This window comes from Branchiostoma belcheri, unplaced genomic scaffold (assembly GCF_001625305.1).
Source record: "Branchiostoma belcheri isolate BF01 breed outbred unplaced genomic scaffold, Haploidv18h27 scaffold4, whole genome shotgun sequence".
In the NCBI taxonomy this organism is placed as follows: domain Eukaryota; kingdom Metazoa; phylum Chordata; class Leptocardii; order Amphioxiformes; family Branchiostomatidae; genus Branchiostoma; species Branchiostoma belcheri.
In genome coordinates, this window is record NW_017804020.1 from 2,132,500 (window position 1) to 2,158,151 (window position 25,652).

At 39.7% G+C, this 25,652-nt stretch overlaps 1 protein-coding gene across 1 annotated transcript in view; it reads right to left on the minus strand.

Moving 5' to 3' along the window:
- The window catches only part of LOC109477077 (inositol 1,4,5-trisphosphate receptor-like), a 122,976-nt gene that overhangs the window by 30,307 nt on the left and 67,017 nt on the right, over positions 1 to 25,652 (minus strand). The window contains exons 19-38 of the mRNA XM_019778122.1: positions 25,209 to 25,363; positions 24,291 to 24,444; positions 23,589 to 23,742; positions 20,100 to 20,266; positions 18,840 to 18,975; positions 18,242 to 18,293; positions 16,999 to 17,164; positions 16,548 to 16,679; positions 14,788 to 14,874; positions 13,725 to 13,829; positions 12,783 to 12,806; positions 11,922 to 12,023; positions 11,344 to 11,475; positions 9,910 to 10,035; positions 9,183 to 9,383; positions 8,165 to 8,416; positions 7,598 to 7,723; positions 6,577 to 6,702; positions 3,971 to 4,091; positions 1,471 to 1,649 (exon numbers count right to left, since the gene is read on the minus strand). Coding sequence (XP_019633681.1) covers positions 1,471 to 1,649; positions 3,971 to 4,091; positions 6,577 to 6,702; positions 7,598 to 7,723; positions 8,165 to 8,416; positions 9,183 to 9,383; positions 9,910 to 10,035; positions 11,344 to 11,475; positions 11,922 to 12,023; positions 12,783 to 12,806; positions 13,725 to 13,829; positions 14,788 to 14,874; positions 16,548 to 16,679; positions 16,999 to 17,164; positions 18,242 to 18,293; positions 18,840 to 18,975; positions 20,100 to 20,266; positions 23,589 to 23,742; positions 24,291 to 24,444; positions 25,209 to 25,363 — 2,697 coding nt within the window. The remainder of the gene's footprint in view (positions 1 to 1,470; positions 1,650 to 3,970; positions 4,092 to 6,576; positions 6,703 to 7,597; positions 7,724 to 8,164; positions 8,417 to 9,182; positions 9,384 to 9,909; positions 10,036 to 11,343; positions 11,476 to 11,921; positions 12,024 to 12,782; positions 12,807 to 13,724; positions 13,830 to 14,787; positions 14,875 to 16,547; positions 16,680 to 16,998; positions 17,165 to 18,241; positions 18,294 to 18,839; positions 18,976 to 20,099; positions 20,267 to 23,588; positions 23,743 to 24,290; positions 24,445 to 25,208; positions 25,364 to 25,652) is intronic.

Genomic DNA, 25,652 nt, shown 5'->3' on the forward strand with positions numbered 1-25,652 from the left:
GATTCATGCAAGAAAAGCTTGTAGTATGCAGTACATGCACCTGAGAGAAAACATGCTGTGATAATAAGAGACAAACATTTTGAGCTGGAGATAGTATCAAATAACACAAGGAAGGAATGCATAGCTGAAGAAATATTAACTAAATACAACACGCTATTCAGCAACTTTGGCAGAGGGACAGAGTAATGTTTTCTTCCAATTAGCTTCAAGCCTTTAACCACTGTGACATGGTATGAGCGGAATTTCTAGTACAACATTAACCTGGTATCAAGTCTATCGTGGTTTAGGCGGGCTCCCTTCGGGCCTGTAGATGTTCTTTTAGCTTGTTGCCAAGTTTAACTAGGCTACCAGTAGGACTTTTAAATGCCCATAGGAGTTTTACTTGGTAGGAGTTTGAGTGGCACAATATATTGCTAATTGATGTGGAGGGTCCAAACCCTTGTTTGGTTCGACAACATAAGGGAGGACCTCCACCACTTGAACTTAGATGACATCAACCCACAGGACAGAGGCAAGTGGCGGGCTGCTATCAAGCCTCAGTACCACAGTGCAAGCACATCTATCCCTCATAAAACGGGGACCAACAGACGATAAACAGTGAGTGAGTGTGTGACCCCCTGTCATGCAAAACCTACCAGGAGACTAGTTAAACAAGGCATTGGAGATCATCTCCTGGCCCAAAGAGAGCCCGCTCAAACCACGATAGACTGGACACCAGGCTAGTACAACACAAGACATGATGTTTTTCTCCTGACTATGATTTTGCTGAATGCTGCAGGTAGGCACAGTGCTACCTGTGGCAGGTTTTTGGTAGTTAGCTCCACGATGCGCCTGTTGGCAGCCATGGGAGGAGGCACCAAGTCCTGCCACTGCTGACTCACGGAAAGGTGAGAGGAAAGGAAAGATGAGAAAAACTATAGAAAAGCAAGGTGAATGAATGTTAACAAGAATGAATAACAGGAACATAAGTGGACAAGTTCTGGGACTCCTTGTTTAGTCATGGCAGTTAATGTTACTTTCTAAATCATCAGATAAACTTTGAACCTCCAGTGTTCTAGCCAGCATCCGTCTTTTTGCTCATGACAGAAAAAACTTTTGTATGACAGACAAAAATCGGGGAGTAAAGACATGGAAAAGGATCTCATTAAACTAACCTTGGCCCTCAAAATGCAAAAAAAAAATACAACAACCCACAGCATTTCAAAGGGTTAAAGTTTCAAATTTTCCTGGGGCCCAAAAAGGATTGCCGTGCCTCCACTACGATGCCTCAAATTATTGAATTTTAGGCTGGCTAGAACACTGCTTTGTATTGATGAGCAAACAAAAGAGTACAACATGAAGACAGTTAGTCCTGCGTCAAGTGTTAATCCTAAACACCAAGCTCTTCCTCTCCAGCAGTTTCTTATCACGACAAATATATAGTCTTCTTATATGAATTAAGAAGACAGAAATCCACGGTAACAGACTGACCTGCAACCCTTCAATGATGCTCCTGGTGTCCCGTGAAATGGCCATGATGGAGTCTCGTCGTGACGAGCCCCGCGTACTCAGCCACTTACGGGAGGTGGCCATGAGGAGTTGGGACTTGGAGAACAGGGTGTTCACCTGGCTGTCCAAGTCCACAGGGATGGCTATGCCACGGTTCTTCGCTATGTGAACAAATAAGACATATACATGTACAAGTAAGTCATATGATGGAGGTAACACACTGTTACCATGGAGGTAGAAAAGAGATCTTTTTTCTACCTCTATGATGTTACTCAGCACATTGGTAGAATGTGCTGCACCTGCGTGAAACCCGTAATGTATTGTGCATAGCACTTTAGCAGAACATCTCATATAAGGTCGTACTCGCGCATATAATGTTAACACTCTGTCTGTAGTTCCAAATGTTGTGTCACAAAAGATGTTGTATGCAACAGGCAAAATTCTGATGCAACGTTGACCAAACATCCAACGAAAACAGTGAAAAATTGAGGTTTTGTGCAGGCGCAGTACGTTCTACCGACATGCTCTGTTACTCATACTATAATAATTAGAATCACAAACTGTGAAACTTTCGGTGTAGTAAGAACGTTGGCTAAACGTACTGCGCCTGAGCAAAACCTGGAATTTCACAGTTTTTGTCGGATGTTTGGTCAACATTGCATCAGAATTTTGCCCTTTACAGTCAATATCTTTTCCAAACACAACATTTGAAAATTAAACTACAGACAAGATGTCATCCTTAAACACGCAAATACAATCTTGTGTAATGGCATTTGCACAGGCACAGTACATTCTACCAATGTACTGGGGTAGTACATGTTTGGATGAGATGGCCGTTTGTCAGCCAACACACAAGTGACACAGATGTAGTTCCAGGCTGAAAAGAATGACGTAATCAGTATGACGCCTGTTGATTCAGAAATGGGAGATGAGAAGACTTTAGTTAGATGACTGAGTAGGAATGATGACTTCATAGCAACAGAAACTGGACAGGCTGAAATATTTATTAACATCAGGCAGCCCCATACCACTGCATCCTTCAGCAACTTGGGCAGACAACGTCATCAAAACAAGTCTTCAACATACATGCACACCATGATTATGAGTAATTATGGGTAGATGTATGTTATAAATTCGTCACTGTGCATTGAACCTAGACCTGTACATTTGCAGTAGAACTAGAATACATGTTGCATAGCAAGCCCAAGCAAAAGCAATTAGTAGTTCACACATTCGTAAGCATGCTACATTTTCAGAATTTTCTTCAGTACAGTACTGTAACAACAGTAATTCATTGGACTTAACATTTTTTTACTTCTTTACTTCTTCCAATTCACATACAATTTTCATCCCACAGCTGCCTATACAGCGGTAAATTTTTGCTGAACAGTTTCTTGTTAGGTCAAGGGAGCAGGAGAACTAACCATGTAACCAAATAATTTACTTACTAGTAACAATGCTAGTATTCTGACACCAAAAATAAGTTTTTGGAGCCAGTTGCAAGAAAAATTAAATGCAGAATTGTGCGCAGAATTAATTTTATCAACTACTTGGGATTCGAAATTTTGAGATTGATTTGAAAGATTTGACAATGTTTGTAACTAGTATACAAGACAAAAAGAAAATAGCAGACTGGACAAATTGCATACAAGGACCAAAGATTGGAATCACACTGTTTGAAACTCGGAAAAGCAGACTTTAAAGGTCCCTAGATATATCTGAAAGTCATGAAATAGGACAGTCTAAATTTTCACATTGGTGACAGACAAGTTAGTTTTACTAGATGATTTTTAGTGCATCCAGGGACAGACATGAACAAAGGGTACGCATTCTGTTCCCACCAACGATGGATCTGGACGTATTGCGCCACTTCTCCGTTGACATAGACCTGGCGGGCATGTTGATGTGGCTGCCTAAGTCTACAGGCACCAAAATGTTCCTTTTCTTCACTACAAAGAACAACAATGAGCACAAATGTCTGTTACGGTTTGCAGCTTCATCTTGACTTCTTCCTCGAAAATTGAAAACACTGACATTATTTCATCTTCCAAACATCTGTTTTGATCAAGAATGAACAACAGCTATTGACTACGTATGCATGTATTACTTTCTTCAGCTCCAGTTTTAGTAAAAAAAGGTTGAAATCCCCAGGTCATCTTGCAGAAATTCATAGCTTTTAATATTGGTTGGCAGCAGGCATAAGCAATAAGCTGTATACAAAGAAAATACAGTACAGATCTTGAATCACTTCCTATTTACACTTGTGGAAATCACGATCAACTTTTGCACAAGTTTCAAAAATGTATGACAAGTGTTTTATATCAATTTCAATATAATTGCAATATGTAAGTTCGATTTACAAAACTTTTGCATGTGAAATAAACAAGTAAAACCACTAGTAAAATGTGTGGGAAGGGAAGTTGAACAAGATCTGTACTGTACCACACTTCATGCACAAACAATACCACATATGCTGCATTACCTATTTCTGTAAGGGTCTTGATACAAGTCTCCACCATGCAGCGTTGCTGTGTGTTCAGCCATGTGCACTGCGACACACGATACGCTCCGGACAGCAGCTGGACGAAGATTGGCTGTCGGGTCTTTGGGAGAATAGAAAAAAAGGAAAAAGAAAAACAACATATTTACTGGCATAAAAGGATGTTCCTAATCATCTGTCAAAATGCTTACCTCTGAGGCAACTTGAATGAAGGGCTTGGTCACCAAAACACTTCCCATGCTTAAATAATAACTTAACGTTATGTCCATTTCAATCAATGTGAGGGATTATGTGGATTTACTTATTCCAATAACGTTTCATAATCTAGAAGAACCACAAGGTATGGGAAATATATAATATCTACTTTTATACCACCTTATGTCGGAGATTATGATTCATCAACAATTTATTCTATAATATGCGAGACTGTAAAAGTGATGTGTGGGGCAATAGTGTGAACAAGATATTTTGTGCTGATTAACCATTTTGTGTGTGAAAACAGTGCAAGAGACAACACAGGAAGGAATGCAGATGACATGAGGGCATGCTAATGATAATGTGCAAGTACATGTAGTGTATAAAATATGTTTTATGGTTGCTATAAAAGTGGGAAACAGAATAGTTTGCTTACTGTGCTTGGGGACAACACAACATGCACAGTACTTACGAAAAACATACTATTGACAACAGCACGAAGCTGCGGGCTGAGAAACACCTGGTACAGTTCAAAGCACACAAACAAACAAACAAACAAACAAACAAACAGAAAAACAAAAGAAAAATAATTTAATGAATGAATGAATAGTTACATTGAGCATGTAAGAAGCATGGACTACTTATGAAATACATGACAAAATATAAAGACTTAAACAGTCTGAAACTTTGACCAAATCATTGAATTGAGACAGACAGACAGACAGAAAAACAGACAAACAGATAACAACAGGCATATACAAGTGTACCTCTCAAACAGGGCCATTTTTCGAGCACTCCATGAGAAAGAAGCCCATACTTACACAAGCATTTAAGTCCATGCAAAGCCAACAGTAGGGAAAGTGTGAGTATATAAAAACAGCATAGCTAAGCTCAAGGCAAGGTACACCCTTTTGACCTGAGTCTGGTTGTGATAGCACAATACGTTCTTAGGAGAAATGCTGTCTTTCAATGCTTTCCATATCAGAGATATTCCGTTTACAACCTACTATATTCCTGTGATGGTACAAGAAATTCGCAACGAGCAAACTCAGTTCAGAGTAAAATGTTGAACTTCATTCCAACACAAGGGTTACAAGAGATAAAACTTTCAAGGACCACTGTCGCCTTCATCAGGATAATTAATGACCAATCACTTCCGAATGTAATCTCGCAAAAGTTATAGTTATATACACGTGACCTTATCCACTCGAGACTTTACCTCGAGATGTAACTGTAACTCTCTGATAAAAGGTGGCAGTGATCTCTGTGTAAACCTTGTGTTGGAATAAAGTTCACTATGATTACTACCAACACAGATGAACTTTCATGATATGGTACAGAGAATGTGCTGCCACAGCTCTAGTTCTTGCCTTGGGCACAGCCATGCCAGATGTTTACATCAGTGTCAGGGGTAGGGAAACCTCTATCCTTGGCACTGACATAAACAAACTGTTGGTAAACATGCAGGTGGAACAGAACATGAACAAGGCAGAGCAATCATGCTGCAAAACCCTGTCAGCACTGCACACATACATTGTACTTTAACCAGCCACAGAACTCACATGTATGTGTACATATATCAGAACCAACATTGTACAATGTTGCTAGGTTCTACAAAAGGTGGAACAGAACAAGAACAAGGCAGAGCAATCATGCTGCACTGTTAGCCTGTTAGCACTGGACACATACTCAAAACAGTCACTGAATCAAAACCACCGTCTTTCAAAGACACTGCTGTTGCTCAGTTCTACATGCTGCACTGCTCCATCTACAGGCCTTTTAACCTTCTCAGAGCTGAAGTAGTCTTTTAGTATTGAATTTGTGTTGGTTATACAGGGTTAGGCCCAAGGCTGATCTGGTGACATCCATGGTCATGGTATCTGTATTTTTACAAGGTACATGGATGGGTAGATGTAGACCACATCAACACCTTCTTTGAAAGAGCTTTAGCTTTGACAGTCAAGTCCAAGAAGAAAATAGGCATACATGACTGAACAGCTACATGTTTCATCACAGTACAGTACAGTACAGTACAGCACAGTAATGTACAAAGAAGACAATAACTAATATTCTAGCTGCCAACATTACATTTCTATGGATAACAGCTTCCTCCGATTGGATCTGTTACTACATGCTCTAAATTGTCTTTAAAAATCCAGTTTTGCCACCCTGAAATGGCTTTGAGCACCTTTAGAAGTGAATCAGATGTGAAACAGTTCAAATCTGTACATAACAGGTGGGGACCAGAATGGAGAAAGCTGTATCAACATTTGATGTACACCTTGCCTCAGTATGCTTCTGATGGATTGTCAGTGGTTGTAGGGCTGTTAACAATTAGGATTTTACCATGGTCAATACTGACTGAAGAAGGCCACAGACAGTGGCCCACCTACCTGAACTGTGGTGCTCTGGTCAGAGAAGGGGGAGCTGAAGAACATGGTGATGATGTTCATGATGGTGTTGGTGACGTAATGCTCCAGCACGGGGTCGGCGTGGTTACGATCTGTCGTCTTGCAAACCTTGAGAGGAAGGAAAATTCTAGTTTTCAAAGAAGGCCGTGGTGTCTCAGTTATAGAGATGGTCTACATTCTTTTAAGAGTCTGTCACGAGAAATTTTGATGAGAGAAAACAGTTAGAGCGAAACTTGTACAAGTGACCATCATTATGGGACAAGTTTGAACTGTAATGGCCAACACAAAAAATTGAACTCACCCAAATTTTCAACTGTACAACTTCAGTCTTTGTCAAGGAATGAGCAATCCACTGACAAAGACTGGAGTTGTGTGAGTCCAATTTTTTGTGTTGGCCATTACAATTCAAACTTGTTTTATAATGATGGTCACTTGTACACAGATGAACTTTCAAGATAAGTGACTATCATGTAGATTGCAACTTAGGATCTTAAGACACCTGGCCAATGTAACCCCTTTTCGATGGTCCTTTGGATTTTTTTCCAACTGACACTTGTAAGCATTAAGAACCCTGTCTATAAAGACCACCTGTCCACATTGGTCCCGAGTTGTCTCCTTGGGCAGTTTTGACTGTATGTCTTTGCAATAAATTCAGAAGAGGTAAAAGAATTGGGCTAAGTATTAAGATTTTGTGCACAGCAAGATTTCATACATTGCATGTACTAAGCCTTGTAGCATGTTGCACTTACAGAAGATACTTCTTTAGCAGTAGAAACGCAGTTCTCTCGTATCTGGTTTGCAAAATAAAAAGACATGTTATTTCCTATAGTACCGTCAATAAAGAATAAAACGGTAAAACGTAATTGGGAGGCTTCCTGAATTCAGCATAATACGTAGCCGGCTCTCAAAATTTAGCGTAGAGCGTTGTCGAGACCCCCCATGCAGGCCCTCTTAAATCATATCCATGCAGAAAAGTACAATGACTGTTACTTGTTTTACCCACCGTGGCCATGTCGATGAGGAAGTTCTCAAACAGAGTCCACATGTGGTTACTGGTGTAGATTTCCTTCATCTCCACCTCCGTGTCCACATAGCAGTGGTTCAGGAAGTTGATGTAAGCATCTTTGACCTACAGACACCAGAGGGAAGTAGAACAACTGAGAAACAGAGTAGAGATTCCTATTTAGTATAATCGGTGGTTTTACCAGTAGTGATCCCAATTGTCAACAGAAACTCTGATCGAGATATCTAACAGCCATAGAATCAGCGATATTACCAGCGAGTCTATTGTTACATAATAGAACTTTTAACATTGTCCAACATATCCTAAAAGTTAAAATTCAAAAACATAACTGGTAGCTATTCGCATCATTTAACCTAAATATCTTTCATTGCTGTACATACATGTATGTATTATACTGACTATGTTTGCAGATACAATGTATGCAGCATACTTCCTCACTTCACTCAAGTGAAAATGAGTACCTACCTTTTGGTAGGGACATACTTTGAACAAACAAACAAACAAACAAACAAAACAACAAACAAACAAACAAACAAACAAACAAACCTCAGGTAGACAGTCTGGATGCACCACCACCCTGCTGATATCGTCCAGAGGGAGGAGGGAGTGGCACTTGATCTCGGTGTACACGTTCTTGCCCTCCGTGCAGAGCCCCAGCAGCTGGACCAGGTTGATGTGGTACATCAGGGGGCTGCTCAGCTGTCTCTTCTCCCGCTCAGACCGCATCATCTCGATCAGCGTGTTGAAGGACGACCGGTCGTTGTAGAACAGCAGGACGTCTTCTCCTACGTTCACCAACTGTCAGGACGACAGGGAACTTCATCAAACTTTTTTTCTATAATGGGCTAATAAAAAACAATAGCCTGGGTTGTAACATTAAAATATCACTCCTGGCTAATCATTGGTTTACAACAACAGCAAGGTTCATGTAGAAGTCCTGATAGTGGAAAGAAGATGCTGGTGTACTCTTGTTTTGAATGACTAGAGGTTGTTGTCAGTGATCACGCCGACCACGTTGTCTGGGAGACTGTTCCAGATGTGTACTGCAGTATGTATGAAAGTTCTGCTGGTGGAGGGAGTTCTAAAGAGAGGGCATGCTTTCCGGTGGAGAGACTTTCCAATGAAAGCTCATCTGTGTTAGCAAAACTCCATAATGGTAAAGTTAAATTTTGATCCAACGCAGAAGGAACTCACAAGTTGTGCATTTTGGATATGGAGCAGGAATATGTGAGAGGTATAAAGGAGGCAATTTACATCAGGGCCCATGCAGCCACAATTAGCCAATCAGCAGAAAGCTTACATGTTGACATGGAAAGCAAATCAGCACCAAGGACAGCTAAAATGTAACATGTTAGCTGTCCTTGGTGCTGATTTGTTGGACAGTAAATCAGTACTAAGACAGCTAACATGCAGACATGGACAGCAACTCAGCACCAAGTACAGTCAAACAGACATGGACAACAATTCAGCAGCAAGGACAACTAACATACACATACACACTAAATCATCTATGTACACAATATACATGTAGTTACAATGTATCACAGATAAAAATCTCCCCTACCTCAGCCATGACCATATCCTGACATTTCCTGATGTATTGCCCCTCTGCTTTAACAATGGTCTGTAGGAACTTCAGATACTGCACATGGCGGCCGTGGGTCTCAATGCAGTGGACAAAGTGCTGTACCACCCTCTCTGTCACTTCATTGCATAGCATGCTGTTGTCCATGAAGATGTGTCTCATGGTTTCAGCCTCCAAGAGCTGAGAAAATAAAAAGACTCTTTTCTAGCCAGCATCCCTGTTTTCATCATTTGAAGGAATTTTTCTGCTCATGATGGACAAAAATTTTGCCATCTACTAGTATATCAGACAAAAATCAGTGTGTTCAGATATGGAAAGAGATGTCATCAAACTAAATTTACTAATAGTCTACCAGCAAAATTTGCACTAAATGTAGGAAATAGCATTTCAGTGGGTCGAGATTTCAAAATTTACCCAGGCAACCTAGGATTGTTGCATGGTGATTCAGTGCTAAAAATGATATGGCATCAAACAAAATTGAGATGACAGAAAAATTTCAAGCTGGCTAATACACTTTTTCAGAATAGCCTATGATTACTTTCTCCTTACAAGACAAACAACATTTTTATGTCCTCATGCAAGTATCTGGTACTTTTCTATTCAATTGTAGCTGTAATCATTATCATTGCTTTTTATAGTATATTACTTTAAACTTTTATCTCTACTTTTATCAGTATATGATGATCTTGAAATTGGATGAGCATACCCCAGGAGTCAAGAACAGGTCCACATGCTTGTGTAGTAGTGCCTGATTGGCCGGATTTCCTTGGCAGAACTTCTGTAAGAACTCGTGGGCCAATCGCATGATCTCGTTCATCCTGGTGTCTTCCTTCTACAATGGTAAAGAAAATCATAAATCAAGTGATAGCAGCCATGAAGTTAAAATAGCAGGCAGTAGTTTTGGACATGATTGGGAGTGAAAGTCAACTCTAAGTTTATATATGATTCGTATAGAAAGGTAGGCGTGGTCTAAATCTAGTCACATTGCTTCCAAACTTCAGCCAATCTTGGTTGATTGGTGGTCGGGGGAAGGTGTGTGTGTGACAGGGACTTACATGGAAACAGATCATTCCATATAACAAAAAGATACCGACATTTTCTATATTATAGATGAGGGGATAGTTTCATAACAGTACAAACAGAAATATGCCCCCTTTCATATGCAGGCCATCGGTGGAGAAAACATCACACCTAATTATGGGTTCACCACCACAATGTTTCTCCTCCTCCTGCCATATCTTTAAATGGATTCAGCTTCTTCATTTTAGGGCCTAAGGTCCTGAAATTTGGTATGGAGGTACAGTGGGCAAATACCCCTAGGCGTTTTTTAAATTTTTGTGATACAGGCTTTTAGAATGGTTTTATTTGAGTTTTTTGGCTGTGTTATAGCAAATGTATTACTGTTTTAGTGTGCCTTGTTTACCACGTCTGGGCATGAGTCATCACAATGGAATGCAGGGCATCAACCAATAGGCATGCAGCTTTCCTCTATACTTCTTGCTGATTGGCTGTTGGGATTTAACTTGATTAACACCTGCACAGAGCATTTCCACCTGTACAGAGCATTTCTTGCTGATTGGCTGTTGGGATTTAACTTGATTAACACCTGCACAGAGCATTTCCATACTGACAGTATGTCTTTATTCAAGTGTTTTGGTAGGTATTTCAAGCTTTTCTGCTCCAGCATTGGAATGCGGGGCATGAACGTTTTTTATTTTATTTTGAAAATCAACAGTTTGCATTATGCAATTAAAAATCCTAACCAATAAAGTAGGGAATAGCTATCCAACTGTTGTTTTAGTTGTATGTTACTTCATATTATAGTTATATCAATGTAATCATTGTTTTCCCTTGTGTTTCTCATTCTTTCCCTGCCATGTGGTAAAATGTGGTGAACCCATCGCTGTATTTGCTCCAAAGCAAATATTGGCCTTTCTAGTTTGTTTACATTTCCTATAAAACCAAGTGAAAATGTTCATGAGGTCTGCCGTTATTTTTTACCCAACAGCATGAAGATCGCAAATTCCTGAGTTAGCATGTGGTTTAATAGTTTGAGTTAAGACTTTAATTCACACTCCCTGAAACGTGGACAAATCATGCAAGTGCAGAAATAAATTGATCAAAAACATTATCGCTGTACCTTATCAAAGGGAATCTGTAGGAGCTCCAGGACGACACTGTGTGCTCCCATGTTCCTCAGCAGTCGCTGCTCGTGTTTCCTGTTCTTCCCACTGGACTGATGGACACACAGCTGGCTCAGGCGAATCAGAACCTGGGGGAAAACATTTCATCAAAACCTCTATTACATTGCTTCAAGGTAACACTTTCACATAGGTTGAAAAGTGCAGGCAATAGACTGATCTACATGTAGGTCCATCAAAATTAGTAGTTAAGTATATGATGACTGCAGCTATGTAGTTGCCACTCTGTTACACCAACTTTTGCCAAGTTGTTCAAGGGGATGACATGGGTAGGCAACTATAGGATCATTGCAATGTTTAGAGCAATGACAGTGTAGTTTTTTGGATAGTTCAAGGCATACAGTACAGACGGTGCATTTCTCGATTAAAACGATACATTGCCTTCAATAACGATTTACATGCTATCTACACAGTGTTTACACAACAAAAGCACAATTTTTTTAAAACCACATGTAAAATGTGTGGGTAGCAAAGTAAATCCTGATCTTACTGTACATGTTATTGTGACATTACATACCTGTTGGATGGTCTTGTAATTCTTGACACTGTTTTGGTCCATGGCAGGTCCAATGTCAAGGTCAATGGCAGAACCTTCAGGACCCTGGGACGACGTCAAGGACTGGAGTAGAAAGAAACTTTGATTTTAGCAACATGACACTTCCTTCAAAATATTCGGAAAGACACAAAGGATAGACATTATTTTTAATTTGTACATTTTTGTGTAGTACAGGGCAAAAGTATGTTTTATTAGGACTTCTTGTTATTATTCATTTTTCAAATTGCTGACTTGTTTGTGGGAGAAATCAACAAGTGATGTCTGACTCTGGCTTCTAGAATAACCACTAGGTAGTTGTACCAGCAACTAACAAGGAGTTGACCTCAAGCTTATTACGATCTATTAAACAGTTGCAAATTTTCTCCATTGAAAAGCAGAAGACTGGACAAATTGAGGCTCAAAAATCATCCAAAAAGTTGATGTGCAACATCCATGACCACCAAAGTGTAAAAACCAGTTAGCAAAGTTTGCGGTATAATTATGTGAACCAAAGGTTTGATCATTTAGTCACAGGAAAAGTAGGTACTTAGTCACAACCACTACACCAAGCGAGCTTGTTATTAACTTAAAGCTTATTATTAGTACAATATGTTGATGATACATCCGAAAACAAATTCATATTTGGTAGAACATTAAAATATTGGGATTTTCTTCTTACACAATGTGTCTTTGGGTGCAGTTTTGGGTAAAACTCTTTTGATAAACACAAATGGTAAATGGTAAACGAAAGCAGGGAATTCGACACACCACAATTAAAATGCATAAAGTCTGCAAGCAGCACACAAAATAAGTACATGCACTTTAACTCAAAGCCTCACTTACCATGCCTTTTAATGCAGTATTTGCCTGTAAAATTGGCATAAAATGCCCAGAAAAGAAAAGGGTTGGGATAAGTCCATATGTCAAACAGAAAGAAAATAAACTACAATGCAGACTGAAGTGGCAGAAACTGTGTGACAAAACTGTTAGGTATTAGAGAAAGGGCATTACAAAAAGCAAATAATATTGGCTCATAATCAGGTGTGTGAAATGTGGAGGAAAATTGTCAATTTGAACGTGAGGATGAATCATTAAATTTTGTGTATTTTGGATGTGACTAGTAATATGTATCAGTCCATGGCAGCATTGAAGAAAGCAGGGAAGAGATATTCAGAATAATTACAGCATAGCTTAATATCAATTAATGGAAACCCAGCAAAAGAATGAATGTACAAACTCTTGGGCATGAAATAATTCCTGGCATGTATTACAATAACGAAAGTCATCAAAGATACAAATGCAACTTTGTACAAAGTTATTACAAGAATTTTAAAATTAATTCTTTGAATATTGAGAAAAAATAGCAAGTACCTATTAACTTTGGTGCACTTTTTTTGACTGTTGTACCCCTTTTTTTACTAAAAAGATAACAATTACCTCAGTCTTTAGTGGCTTTACTTCTATACCCAAAATGAAAATTTAACATACGACCAAAGAGTTTGTACTACAACCAAAAGCATTTTCAGTCATTTCCATTGAAGTGGATCACCACATCACCACCCTTGGGCGACCAAAATTGGTAAGTCACCCTTCAATTTGCTTCAATCCGTTGATTATTTTCACACCCTCATTGCCGGGAGATGGACTGATTAGATTAGAAAGGCAAGCTGCCACCTCAAACCCACCACCAGCAGAGGCAGTGGGAGGTTTGCTTCTTTTGCGCCAGATTAGCAGAAGAGTGATAGGGATTGGCCATGTCTGTTGCCAAGGCGATGACCTCCTAACCTTTGACATGTGGACTGACTGAATCCATTGTTCTCGGGTCACCCGAACAGGATAAATGATGTCATCATCGGCAATGGACGACTCTTGTGACATCAACTTCTCTCGCTTCAACATAAAGGAGCATGGGGAGATTCTCACATTTGATGAGGGACATTGGCAATAACTTACACGTTAAAGGGCTCTGCCCCTGAGGCATTGCCAAAAAAATTGAGGATTGGGTGTTTATATGATTCAGTTAAGAATGTATTAACCTGGATTATTGCCTGTTGATAAAAATTAATCAATCAAAATATTAGCAAACATTATTCAATCTATCGATCAAACAATTAAATTTATATGAATGTACAATTGGTAACACCAAGCATTTAATTATCTAACCAATCAGTTAATTAACTAACTATACAATGAGTACAACAACATTAGCTAGCCAAGCTCTTTTGTGGATGAATGTATGACAATTGTGGTTGCTTGGTGCTCTGATTGGCAAAGACATACAGTCATGTACACGTAGTATAATGTGCATGCTTAGATACATTGTATGGTTACAGTGGTGCAATTATTCCATAACTGATCATGCAAGGTTTCCCTGCAATAAAAATGTAGGTTATAAGGAGGAAAGGAAGGAGTGAGGGATGGAGGAAGGGGAGGAAGAAAGAAGAAAGGAAGGAAAACAGGAAGGAAGGAAGGAAAAAAAGGAAGGATGGAAGGAAGGAAAGGAAGGATGGAAGGAATGAAGGAAAGAAGGAATAAAGGAAGAAAGGAAGAGAAGAAAGAAAAGAAGAATGGAAGAGCGAGAGGAGAGAAGGAAGGAGGAAATGAGCTACTGCTCCACACTATAACCTTGGCACATCTTCATTATTCTAATGGATATGTACTGGCTGATCTTCAACCTGAAGGTAAATATAACAATAACTTACACAACATACTTATAGATACATGTATGTTACATGTCAATAGAGAAAAAAAAAGGTTTACTAACTTAAAGTAAGGTTTTTCGTATCATGTGGGGCAATATTAAACATATCATTTGAGAATGACAGGAGTAATGCAGCGTGCCACTCACCGATTTCCCTTCCTTTTTGTCCCCCTCAGACTTCTTCTTCTTGTCTCCGCCCCCGTCTAGGTCCCCTGTACTGGACTCCTTCTTCTCCTATGGAGTATGGTGTTGACAGAAGTAAAGAGATTCTTTAACTGTTTCAATTATACATGTAGTAGATTACAGTACTGTTACAATTAGCAGATGGAGTCTTATATGTCATTAACATAATCAAGTACATGTATACCAGCTACATGTATGTAAAGCCATCTAACGAAGGATGTTGAGGGACTAAGAGAGAAGGCTCTAACATATGTATACATCTACGTACAATGTGTATGTATCGACATGTACATTGTACATCTAAATCAGTAACTGTGCCTTTCATAACATACTGTAACCCTCTCAAACTTTCCAACATACATGTACAAAAATGTAGACTACATTGAAGTAAACCTGAAGAATTGAAGATACCATTAGTAGACATACAGTAGGATGGGTTGCTAGAAGGAAATGTTTTAGTCAACGGGAATACATGTAACTGTTAGAAACAGACGGGACAACAACAATGGTGATGACAATGACAAACACACTATTCCAGTACTGTTAATATTAGTGGAATCTTCCAATGCTGGGGTAATGGTACTGAAATAAAAGATAGTGTGTTTGGGTAAAGACGTCCAACAGCAGGGCTCGAAATTCATTTGAAATGGTGGATAGGTGCCAGGCCTAGGGCTCAAAATACTTTCTTGCCATTTCCATTATATCAGGACTGGTGGTGACTCAGTACATGGACCAGTGCAGGTTAGAAGCAGGTAGACATCATACCCACATGTATAACTTACAGCTCTAATTTTACCTGCACTAATCTGCATCTGAATGAATGAATGAATGAATGAGTGAGTGAGTGAGTGAGTGAGTGGATGGATGGATGGATGGATGGATGGATGGATGGATGGATGGATGGATGGATGGATGGATGGATGGATGGATGGATGTGGTACTTCGAGCCCTGGGTGCCATGGTGCACCTATCCTAAAATTTTGGCACACAGTCCCAAAAATTATTTCAAGCCCTGAAGGGAGTTATTAAAACTTTATGAGAACATGAAACAGGTGTGTCTTCAAACATACATGTACAAATGTATCACCAAAAACCAGTTGTTTCTAAGTTGTGCAGGAGGGAGGTGGGTTAACAGGACATACAAGTCTTTCTTTTGTCACCAAGCTCACCTCCTTCTCCTTCTTTTTGTCCTTATCCTTCTTATCCTTTTTATCCTTCTTCTGATGTAGGCGACATGGGTAAAATAAATGTGGCAGAAAGCATCAACAACATGCAATGCGCTTATGCTAAAACAGCTTTGAAAGTACTGACCAATATATGAATTTCGATAGTCAATATTACATGTAGGTGTATGTGTAAGTGTATGCTATATATTACATGCAAAAAGACATTTTTACAGGTATAACTGTATATTACTATGTATTTTGTTTGAGGATAATGAAAAATCTGCATTTGCTACAGATAATCATGAAGAAACATATATCATTACTGGGGGTTTAAAGATGATGAGAAGATATGCAAAAAATGGAAAAAAGTCATTATTCAACATATAGATATTATTGTTAATGATGCTTTGTAAATATCTTTAAAGCTGTGGATATTACTTTTAATTCTGGTTACCTCAATTTTTACAAGTATGATACTGCAACTGACTCAAATGTGTCAATTAATATCTCTTAAGTAATAAAGTTGACACAGATGAACTTTCATGACGAAGGTTGTACCTTTTTGCCGCCTTCACTCTTGCTCTTGTAGACCCAGAGTTCCGATTTCTCCACGAGCAGTCTGAGCTCGTCCAGGTCGGCTTTTATCTGCTTGTAGTTCTCCACATCGCTGGAGGACACCAGCAGCTGGACCTGGGGACAACAGGAGGGAAGGGTCAGCCCACAGGAACCAATCATCCTCATCATCATCACCATCATCATCCTTGATTCATTCATCATCATCACCATCATCATCATCCTCATCCTCATCACCATCATCCTCATTACCATCCTTGAACCATTCATCATCATCATCCTCAAACCATTCATCATCATCATCATCAAACCATTCATTATCATCATCCTCATCCTTGAGCCATTCATCATCCTCGCCGCAGTTAGTTCTTACTTTGTCCAAAAAACAAAGTACACACTATTTTCAGAACACCTGGATCAACACCTGCAGCCTCACCTGTTTGAAGGCTTGCAGCACCTCCTGCCTTTGGCTGAAGTGTCTGAAGAGCAGCTGGAGTGCACCTGACACCAGGGGTGGGTAGTCGTGCATGGTCAGGTGCAGCAGTACTCTCAGGAATGTCCGCCCTCCCGCACCATCCAGGTCCAGATCTGCTGACTCATCACTGGGGGGGGGGGGCACACAACAGAGAACACAGCTTGTTAAAATCTGCCAGTTCACAAATACTTTTAATGTACTTTTAGGAGAAAGTAGCAACTGTAGTTTTTCCGAAAACTTCATCAGTTTGGTAGAACATACGTACTTGATTGTTGGTGGCCTACTATAGCTACTGGGATAATGGAATTTACACACAACCTGGTATTCTTCCTACCTTGCTTACCTTAGTTTAGATGTCTATCAGACACTTTTCTCAGAGCTTTTAAGGACGTTAGGAAGAATACTTGGTTATGTTTAAGAAAATTCCAATATACAAGTAGCTATAGCCGTCAACCAACTATATTCTAAAACTACATGTATCTGGTTTGCAGCTATCACAAAAACTCCTTAGAACTCATTGAAAAAAAAAAAGATGACACCTTTCCGAGGCAGGAAAGAAAAGGCATTACCTTATATAACATACAACCTCTAGCACTAACACATAACTGAATTAACCTTCAGCATGCTAAGGTAGCCATTTGGCACCAAATCTGTAGTGGTGATGGGCTAAGGTAGCATGGAGAAGGTTAATTTTCACATGACTGGACCTGCCTGATAATCCTCCATTTGCTGTGCAGTGTTCCACAGAGAGGTGTGCAGCAGATATACAAGCAGGGGAAAAACTTGGTGGCATTCATTCCATATGCAGCCATGCAGTCGGCATGTTTGTTTGTTTGTTTGTTTGTTTGTCACAGAGTAAGGTACAACGACAACCCTTTACTCTGGACTCTCATGGAAAAAGACATGCATACAGATACAAAAGCCAACCAAGTACATGACATTGTGTAGCAGTCAGAATGTGAGAGATGAAGATGTGTACAAAATATGTGCCCATGTACAAGCAAAGGCAAGATAGAGCATTAAAGGCATATAAAAGTTTAATGCACTTATAGAAAGATACGAAACATGTCACTGTAAAGTTAAACATACTTCAGAATAGGAAAAGCTTCAGGGAACATGCATTTCTTACTGAGGAGGGGGATGACAATCTGGACATAAAGTACTCTCAATTAACTATATTTTAAATAATAAATAAACATCTTACCTGCCATCAAAGATGCTTTCTGCTTGTTGTGCAATCTTCTCTAAGTCTACCACTGGAGAAAGAATATCAAGTTGAACTTCATGACATTACAATTAGTTCATTTCACATTAGATAGTATATTTTCTTATACTTGCATATATTACAACACAGGAAAAACTTCCCGTATATAAAGAGGTATATCCCTGAATACTTTCATCTGACTGGTAAGTCACTGAATATTGAGAGTCTTTTACAACCAAGATATGCAAAAGTAATAGTAGTGACACATGTGCTGTGCAATGTGAACCAGTCAGAATTGCCCTGAGGAAGTTGACAGACGGTCACTGGAACGTTGGCCGAATAAAACTATTGGTTGCATACAAAAAGTCTCTTTGTCCAAATAGAGGTATAGTTTCATACACATATATTCAGTATCTTGTCGAAGTATGGTGCTGTCCTTAGTGCTGAATGTGTTGGTGTGGATGTGTCTTCTCTGTCCTTGGTGCTGGACACGTTTCACATTCAATGGTATAGAATCCAGCACTCAATGGTATTGAATACATTTTCAGGTCGTGTACATACTCAAAATTACATGTAGGATAATTGTTTTCCCAGTTACCAGAGTTGTCCTGTGCGTTGGTGCCCAGCCCAGGCAGAGTGTCGCCTCGCTGGCTGCTGTTACTCTCGTCAAAGTCATTCTTGAAGATGGACAGGAGACAGGAGATGCGATAGTCCAGACGAACATTCAGGATAAACTGTAATGGGCAGAGACCAGTCATGGATGAAATACTGTATTATTATTTGCTTAATGTTCACGATAGCAAAATTTCCTGGTCTGAGAAAATGAGAAAAATGGTGGTGTTCACGGAACTGTATGTTCAAGGTAGCGGGGAGAGTGGGAAGGGGGCGAAAGACAAATTGTTTGTTAATGGTAATGATAAGTTCGTAGCATAAAAGTTTTCATGATATTTAGTGGGTGGGTAGGGGCAGCAAAGATGAAGGTCAAGTTTGATAATGGGCCTTCTAGTGGGTACCTACCATACCGCAGCTGAGCTTCAAACTTTGAGGTGAGGTTCATGATTTTTGAGTAGTTGAAAGCTCTTAGGGCTGAGAGTAAGTGATGTAACGGTGCACACCCCAGTTCTTCCACGACAGGGGTCCGCAATAGTCCGTTGTAAAAAAGTGACGAAAGGGTTTGGAGGGTCCAAGTTTGAGGTGACATTTCTTATAAACTGCCACGAAGTATCATTAAACATTAACATGGCTGAATAGTGTAAGAAATGGTGATTTTGGGGTAAAAATTTCTTTTGGCTCCGAACCTTACTTCCGGGTATCCTTGCGCGCCAAGTGTAATCCGCCCGTTTGACCTAGTTTTCGCTCTGCGGCTTCGTATATAGGGGTGGATTTGCAACCCCTCGCGCCGTGGACTGTTTAGAAAATTACAGTACTAGAATTTTCTTTATAATTTACTCGGGTATAGTCAAGGCTTGGGTCTTTCTGCCAGCATCAGTCATTTCTGCCGGAAAATTTTTTTTTGTGGGATTATCCTACGCGAAAATTCGCAATTTTGGGCATTAATTTTGGAGTGAAAATAATGTTTTTTCCGTTGATTTTACCAAACTTAAAAAGGTTGAAGAAACCAAACTCAGCTTGTCTTGTAGCTGAAGAGATATCCTTTCGTCCCATATACAGTTATTCTCCTTCCGAATTATTCCACGCCAGAGACGGTCGCTAGATTTGAGGATGTGCAGCTTCGAATAGAGGCCCCAAATAAACTGGGGTGTGCCCCCGTAAGTTTGGGCCCACTATGGTGGCTTATTCTGGAACTGCAGGGATGCTTGTTCAAGGACGATTCAGACATTCTAAATCCAGACATTACCTGCAGAATTTCAATGATCTTCAGTTTGGTGTCCATGACGATGGTGTCCATCTCCCCGTCCCCAGCCTTCAGGGCCTTCCCCCCGGACATGCCCCCTCCGCCCAGCACCATGGTGGTCATCACGGCGCTCACGTCGTGCAGAGACTTGAACACCCCCGTCTTACCCACTGGGGAAGGAACAGACGGTTCAGTTTCAATGGCAACATGGCCTGTACCATTTGTATTGTGGGGGGTTTCTTGAAAAAAGTTAACGGCACTGCAGACTTGTGCAGGCTTGAGTTGTGCTACTGGGGTCAAAAAATTGGTTTGCAAGAAAAAACTCTTTGACACAACCAAAAGACAACATAATATTTACTCCACTTTTAAGATTTTTTACACAATGCATTATCATTTTTCATCACATTCAGAGTTAAATGTTGTTTCTGAGGCATTTGAGTAGTTATGTATCATAAATTAAGCAAAAGCCAACTGTCTCTTTTCTATTTCATTAAAATTGAAAGACTAACTCTACAATTATCATGTTTCTACAATATCGAACTATGGAAAGTCTTAGTTAGTGAATGGCAATCAAAATGAATTCAATTGTTAGATTGAAAGAACTGCCAATCATCACGTTGCACTTATTTGTAGCAAGCTGATTAGTACATGTACATGTGCATTACAATGATTGTCATTCTGAAGCAGTTAACCATATGCTGCCTAGGACCCCATAAACATGTCGGCAAAAACCTGAATCATATGGTAACACTACTGGTTGAAAACTATGTACGCATGCGAGTGTACGAAAACTGCTTCTCGACATAATGTACAATGTACTTCAAAGCAGTCATTTTACACAGTTTTCGTAAACTTGTATGCAAATGCAGTCAAGTTTTTGCCTGCATGTAAATCAGGTCTAGTTATCAAATTATCAGGTAGTTAGATTTGAATTAAAACAGCCATGATGATACAATGATTGTAACATGATTATGATAGTATATGTAGCAGACAGTCTTGCACAGTGTTGCTGCTACACCAAGACATCCTAATGCTCTACCTGGACCCAAACATCTAAACTACAACCTTAGTATCATGTTCCAGAAGCAATGGCACCAGGGGAGATTGCCCTCAACCCATTCTGACAATTGCATGTGCATGGCAATATTTGGAATCACATACATTTGTACAGTACAGATCTAACTTCCAATTTGCAAGCATGCAAATTTCCATTTTAAGTCATACAAAACGAAATTGAAAGCCATTCATTTCTTGATTTAAACGCCTGCAAAAGCAGTGCAAAAAGCTCTGAATTGCATTCATTTCTCTTGCAAAACATGTGTAGATGTTCGTGTAACTGCGAGTAGCCACACGCAATTGCAGCTACATAATGTACTGTAATTATATATAATTAGTGCACATGGTTTACACAGCTTTTGCACGAGTTTTATCTGTGCTTTACACACCTTTCAATTGTGATTTAAAGCAAGATAAAATGGCATGTAAAAAAGTTGATTAAGATCTGCACTGTACTGTAAAAATCACTACACATACATGTACTCAACTACATGTAGCACTGGGACTATGTATAATACAGCCAGCCAGCTGTGCCCTTCTGAGCTGAGGTAAGGCAAGGTTAGAGGTCAGGAGAGGAGGGAACAGCCAATGAAATATCTCCTTACTCTGGTGATTGGGGACATCCCACCAACCAACACTGCACATTAGGGTGGAGGCACAGACTGGAGTGGACAGGTGGGAACAGGAGGAAGGGGGAACACAACATGGTGGGTAAAACTTAAACACCATCTCTGTCATCTGGGGATATAAACCAACACATCAGGCACATGCATGAAAGGGACATGGAATCACGTGGAGTTAGGGCTGGACAAGTTTTCAAAAATCTGAACTTGGCAATGCTGCTTTCTCGGGCAAGTACAGTCATTTTATTGGTCATTTTCACTTTTTACTGGCCCAAAATACAAATGACATGTTTCTATGCATTTTTTGCAAGGAATCCTTTCAGTTTTTTAGTCAGATAAAGTTTTTAGGCAATTCATGCTGAATTACTAATGATATGATAAGTCTGACAACATAGTACAACATTTATTGCTACTGGATTAGTATAAGAAAACAATTTGAAAGCTATTTGGAGGTTTCTTTACCAATATGTGGTATCTAGGTTCTAGTAATGGATTTTCTGATAAACATAATAATTATTTTGACTGGCATCAAACTGAATATGGAATTTTTACCAAAAAAATTCTGTAATTTTGCCTTGAACGCCGCTTTGCTATGGGAATCATACTTGCCCGATCAGTGCTTTTACTTGGCCCCAGTAATCGGGCAATTAATTGGACATGTCCAACCCTGGCATGGGAGTAGATGCAGTTGTTGGTTCATCTGCGGGACGATCTAAAAATGACAACTGAAGGTTTTTCTTTCACATCATTACTTGAGTCACAAGCAACGAGTCACAAGACAAGCAAGCCCGTTACAAACCTTGCTTCTGTTCCGTGGCTCCGTTTGCTGGGGGTAGGCATTGGCAGAATAAACGGTGGACATGTCAAAGTGGTGAAACATGAACATGCCCCCATAATATAATCTCATGAACATTTGTGGTAAACACTACAACTGACCAGAAGCAGGTCTAATATGCAGTGTGCACGAGGTAAGGACCTTGTGTGATGTTCATAATACATTCTCTATGAAACTTAGGACTTACATTTCGTAGGCCACCATATTGGCTCGCCATTGACAGGGCTACATGAAAAAAATTTTCTAATAACTCATATTCTCTGTCTCTGTACATGTACTTACTGCATATTTTATGTAGATAGAAAAATGCATTTTGAGCATCACACAATGTCCTTGCCTTATGTACATGTACACTGCATATAAGACCTGTCGGTTGTAGTGTTCGTAGACATTTGAAACAGTGTCTGTTAGTGTCAGCGATGTTGTTGCCAGTCATAGTTGGACATTATCAGTAATGCAAGGTCAGTACATGTTGAATATTAAGGCAGCAAGCTCAGTCAGTCAGAGTTTATACTGGAAACTGAACATCTACACTAAGGGCGATGGGAAAGTTTAAAGGCATACAAAGCGATTTCAAGGCAACAAAACTGGACTTTCAAACTAGTTAAGTCAATTTTCTGGTCATTTTTGAAAGTTTAATACAACCCTACCCCATATAGCATACTGATATCTGTGAGGCAAAAATGCATGTTGCTGACAGAAACCAGTTGTTTTTTTCATATGCTTTTTCATATGTTTCTAGCTACAAATTTATTTAGGTACCAAAAAAACAAAAGGACTCCTTGTGTAGCTTGTTTTTGGGTTATTTAAAACACTTCTTGTATTTAATGATGATGAAAATGTGCTAATAAATGTCAACATACAACAGATTTCGTCATCCAGAATATTTTCTGTATTGCTGCCCAGAAGTTGCATTGTACACCCTTAAATCAACAAACCAACATTGAGTGGTCATCAAGACGGCACCGTCCAGCCTACCTAGCTCGGACACTTTGTCCATCTTGCCCAGTGCCAGGACAGGCGTGGTGGAGTTGGTGATGTCCAGGATGGACAGGAGGGTCTGGGTCAGTCTCAGCAGGTCACTGAAGCTGTAGAAGCCGAAGTACACCAGGTGTCGGGACAGGTTCACCACCTAGGTGGGGGGGGGACAGGGGCAACAGCAACATCAGAAATGGAGTGGTTTTATTGTACAATATGACCCGATTCACACGTAGGCAAAATTTTACAGTATGAAAACTTTGCACATGAAATTTTTCCTGAGTCGATTTACATTCAGGAAATATTTGATGTACGCAGTTTTTGCACTCTCACGTGCGTACACAGTTTTTTGCCTGCATGTGTAAATCGGGCCTTTGAAAACATTGGATCAAGACACAAAAAAGCCTATGGCAACAGTAGAAACATACAAGAACTTGCTGAAATGCTATGTAGAAAATCTGATATTCCTTGTACACCTATTAATCTATAGAGAGTAGAAACAGATCATATAACAATACTATTTTCTTCATTCCAAAGAAGTCAAGTACTGTAGTGGAAGTCATGACACGGAAAGTTACCAACTGAACAAGAGAGCATTTAACACACTGGAGGACTTGCTATGATAGCAAATAACTTCATCATCATAATTATTCATCATTAAAAAAATTTGAATATTTCTATCAAAAGTGTCAAGCTGCTCACCTCAAATGTTAGTTTGTTCTGGTTCCTGTCAGCAAACTGCCAGCCTCTGGCATTATCGGCAAGGTTATGCCGGAGGTAGCGCTCCACAAACCGCATGGTGTCCTCAAACCTGGGCCTCATGTCCGCCTTACTTTTGTCCCTGGTGGAGTCATAGCTGGAAAAAAATCACTCATGACTGTGGGTCTATCATTTTTTTGTAAATGTAAAAAGTATGTGTGTGTGTATGTGTGATGTTACATTTTGTACATGTAACTACAGTAACTGTACACATCTCAATTAACTTCCCTTCCCACGCATTTTACATGGGGTTGTAACTTATTCTCATACAAAAGTTGTGTAATCGGTGGTTAGTAAGGTTTACAGTGTATGATCTCAAAATTTGAAAATGCAAGAATGTCTGCCCACTTGTTTTAACCACGTGTTACCCAGCTTATATGCTGCTTTCATTCACAATTTAAATGGGATTATCCCATTTGAATGAAAGCGGCATATAAGCTGGGTAACACGTGGTTAAAACAAGTGGGCAGACATTCTTGCATTTTCAAATTTTGAGATCATACACTGTAAACCTTACTAACCAAGAATTGTGGGGACAAATCATAATATGTATCACAAACAGCAGGTCTTTTCTTCCTGTATAAAGTATTATTATTATCTGTTATCGAAGATTGTGTATACAATGTACATCTCAATTAATTAGTCTTGGTGAGAACAAAATGTGTTTTGTGACAGAACCGATAGACATTTACGACTTATTTGCCCATTTTGGCATGTTGACCATTGTTGGAGGGCAACAAAAGTTCTTGCTTTTCTTCTAAAATCAGGCCAAAATGAATCTGCATGGCAAATGTCATAGATACAAATTACTTTCTGTGGCCTAATGGAGAATACATTTTGTACATAACACGCCATACTTACTCCTCTATAGTAATTTTGGAGGGGATCTCGGACCAGAGGCGTGCATACTTGACAGGGGTGACCTGTTCCTGCGGGTCCCTGTCCACATGCATGTGCAGCATCAGCCGGCAGAACGAGGCACGCAGGTCATACGGCAACGACTCATCCGACATGCACTAGAACCAGGACAGGTGCAAGTTTTAACAGCGAGTAGGTGCAGTCACAAGTCACTGTACGATTTTGATGTCGTAGAATTTATGACAGCTTTTTACATAACAAGACAGCTGGATTCTGCATGTTTTATGTATGTGCACAGCTATATTTTTTGTATCCCACAAATAAAAGTGGGCACGAAATGCAATCAACATAACCCTACTTGTATGTAATGAAACATGCAATTCAGTCTCCAGGCTGCAAAAGGTTTTAAATCAATAAACCAGTCATCATCATCATCATCATCATCAT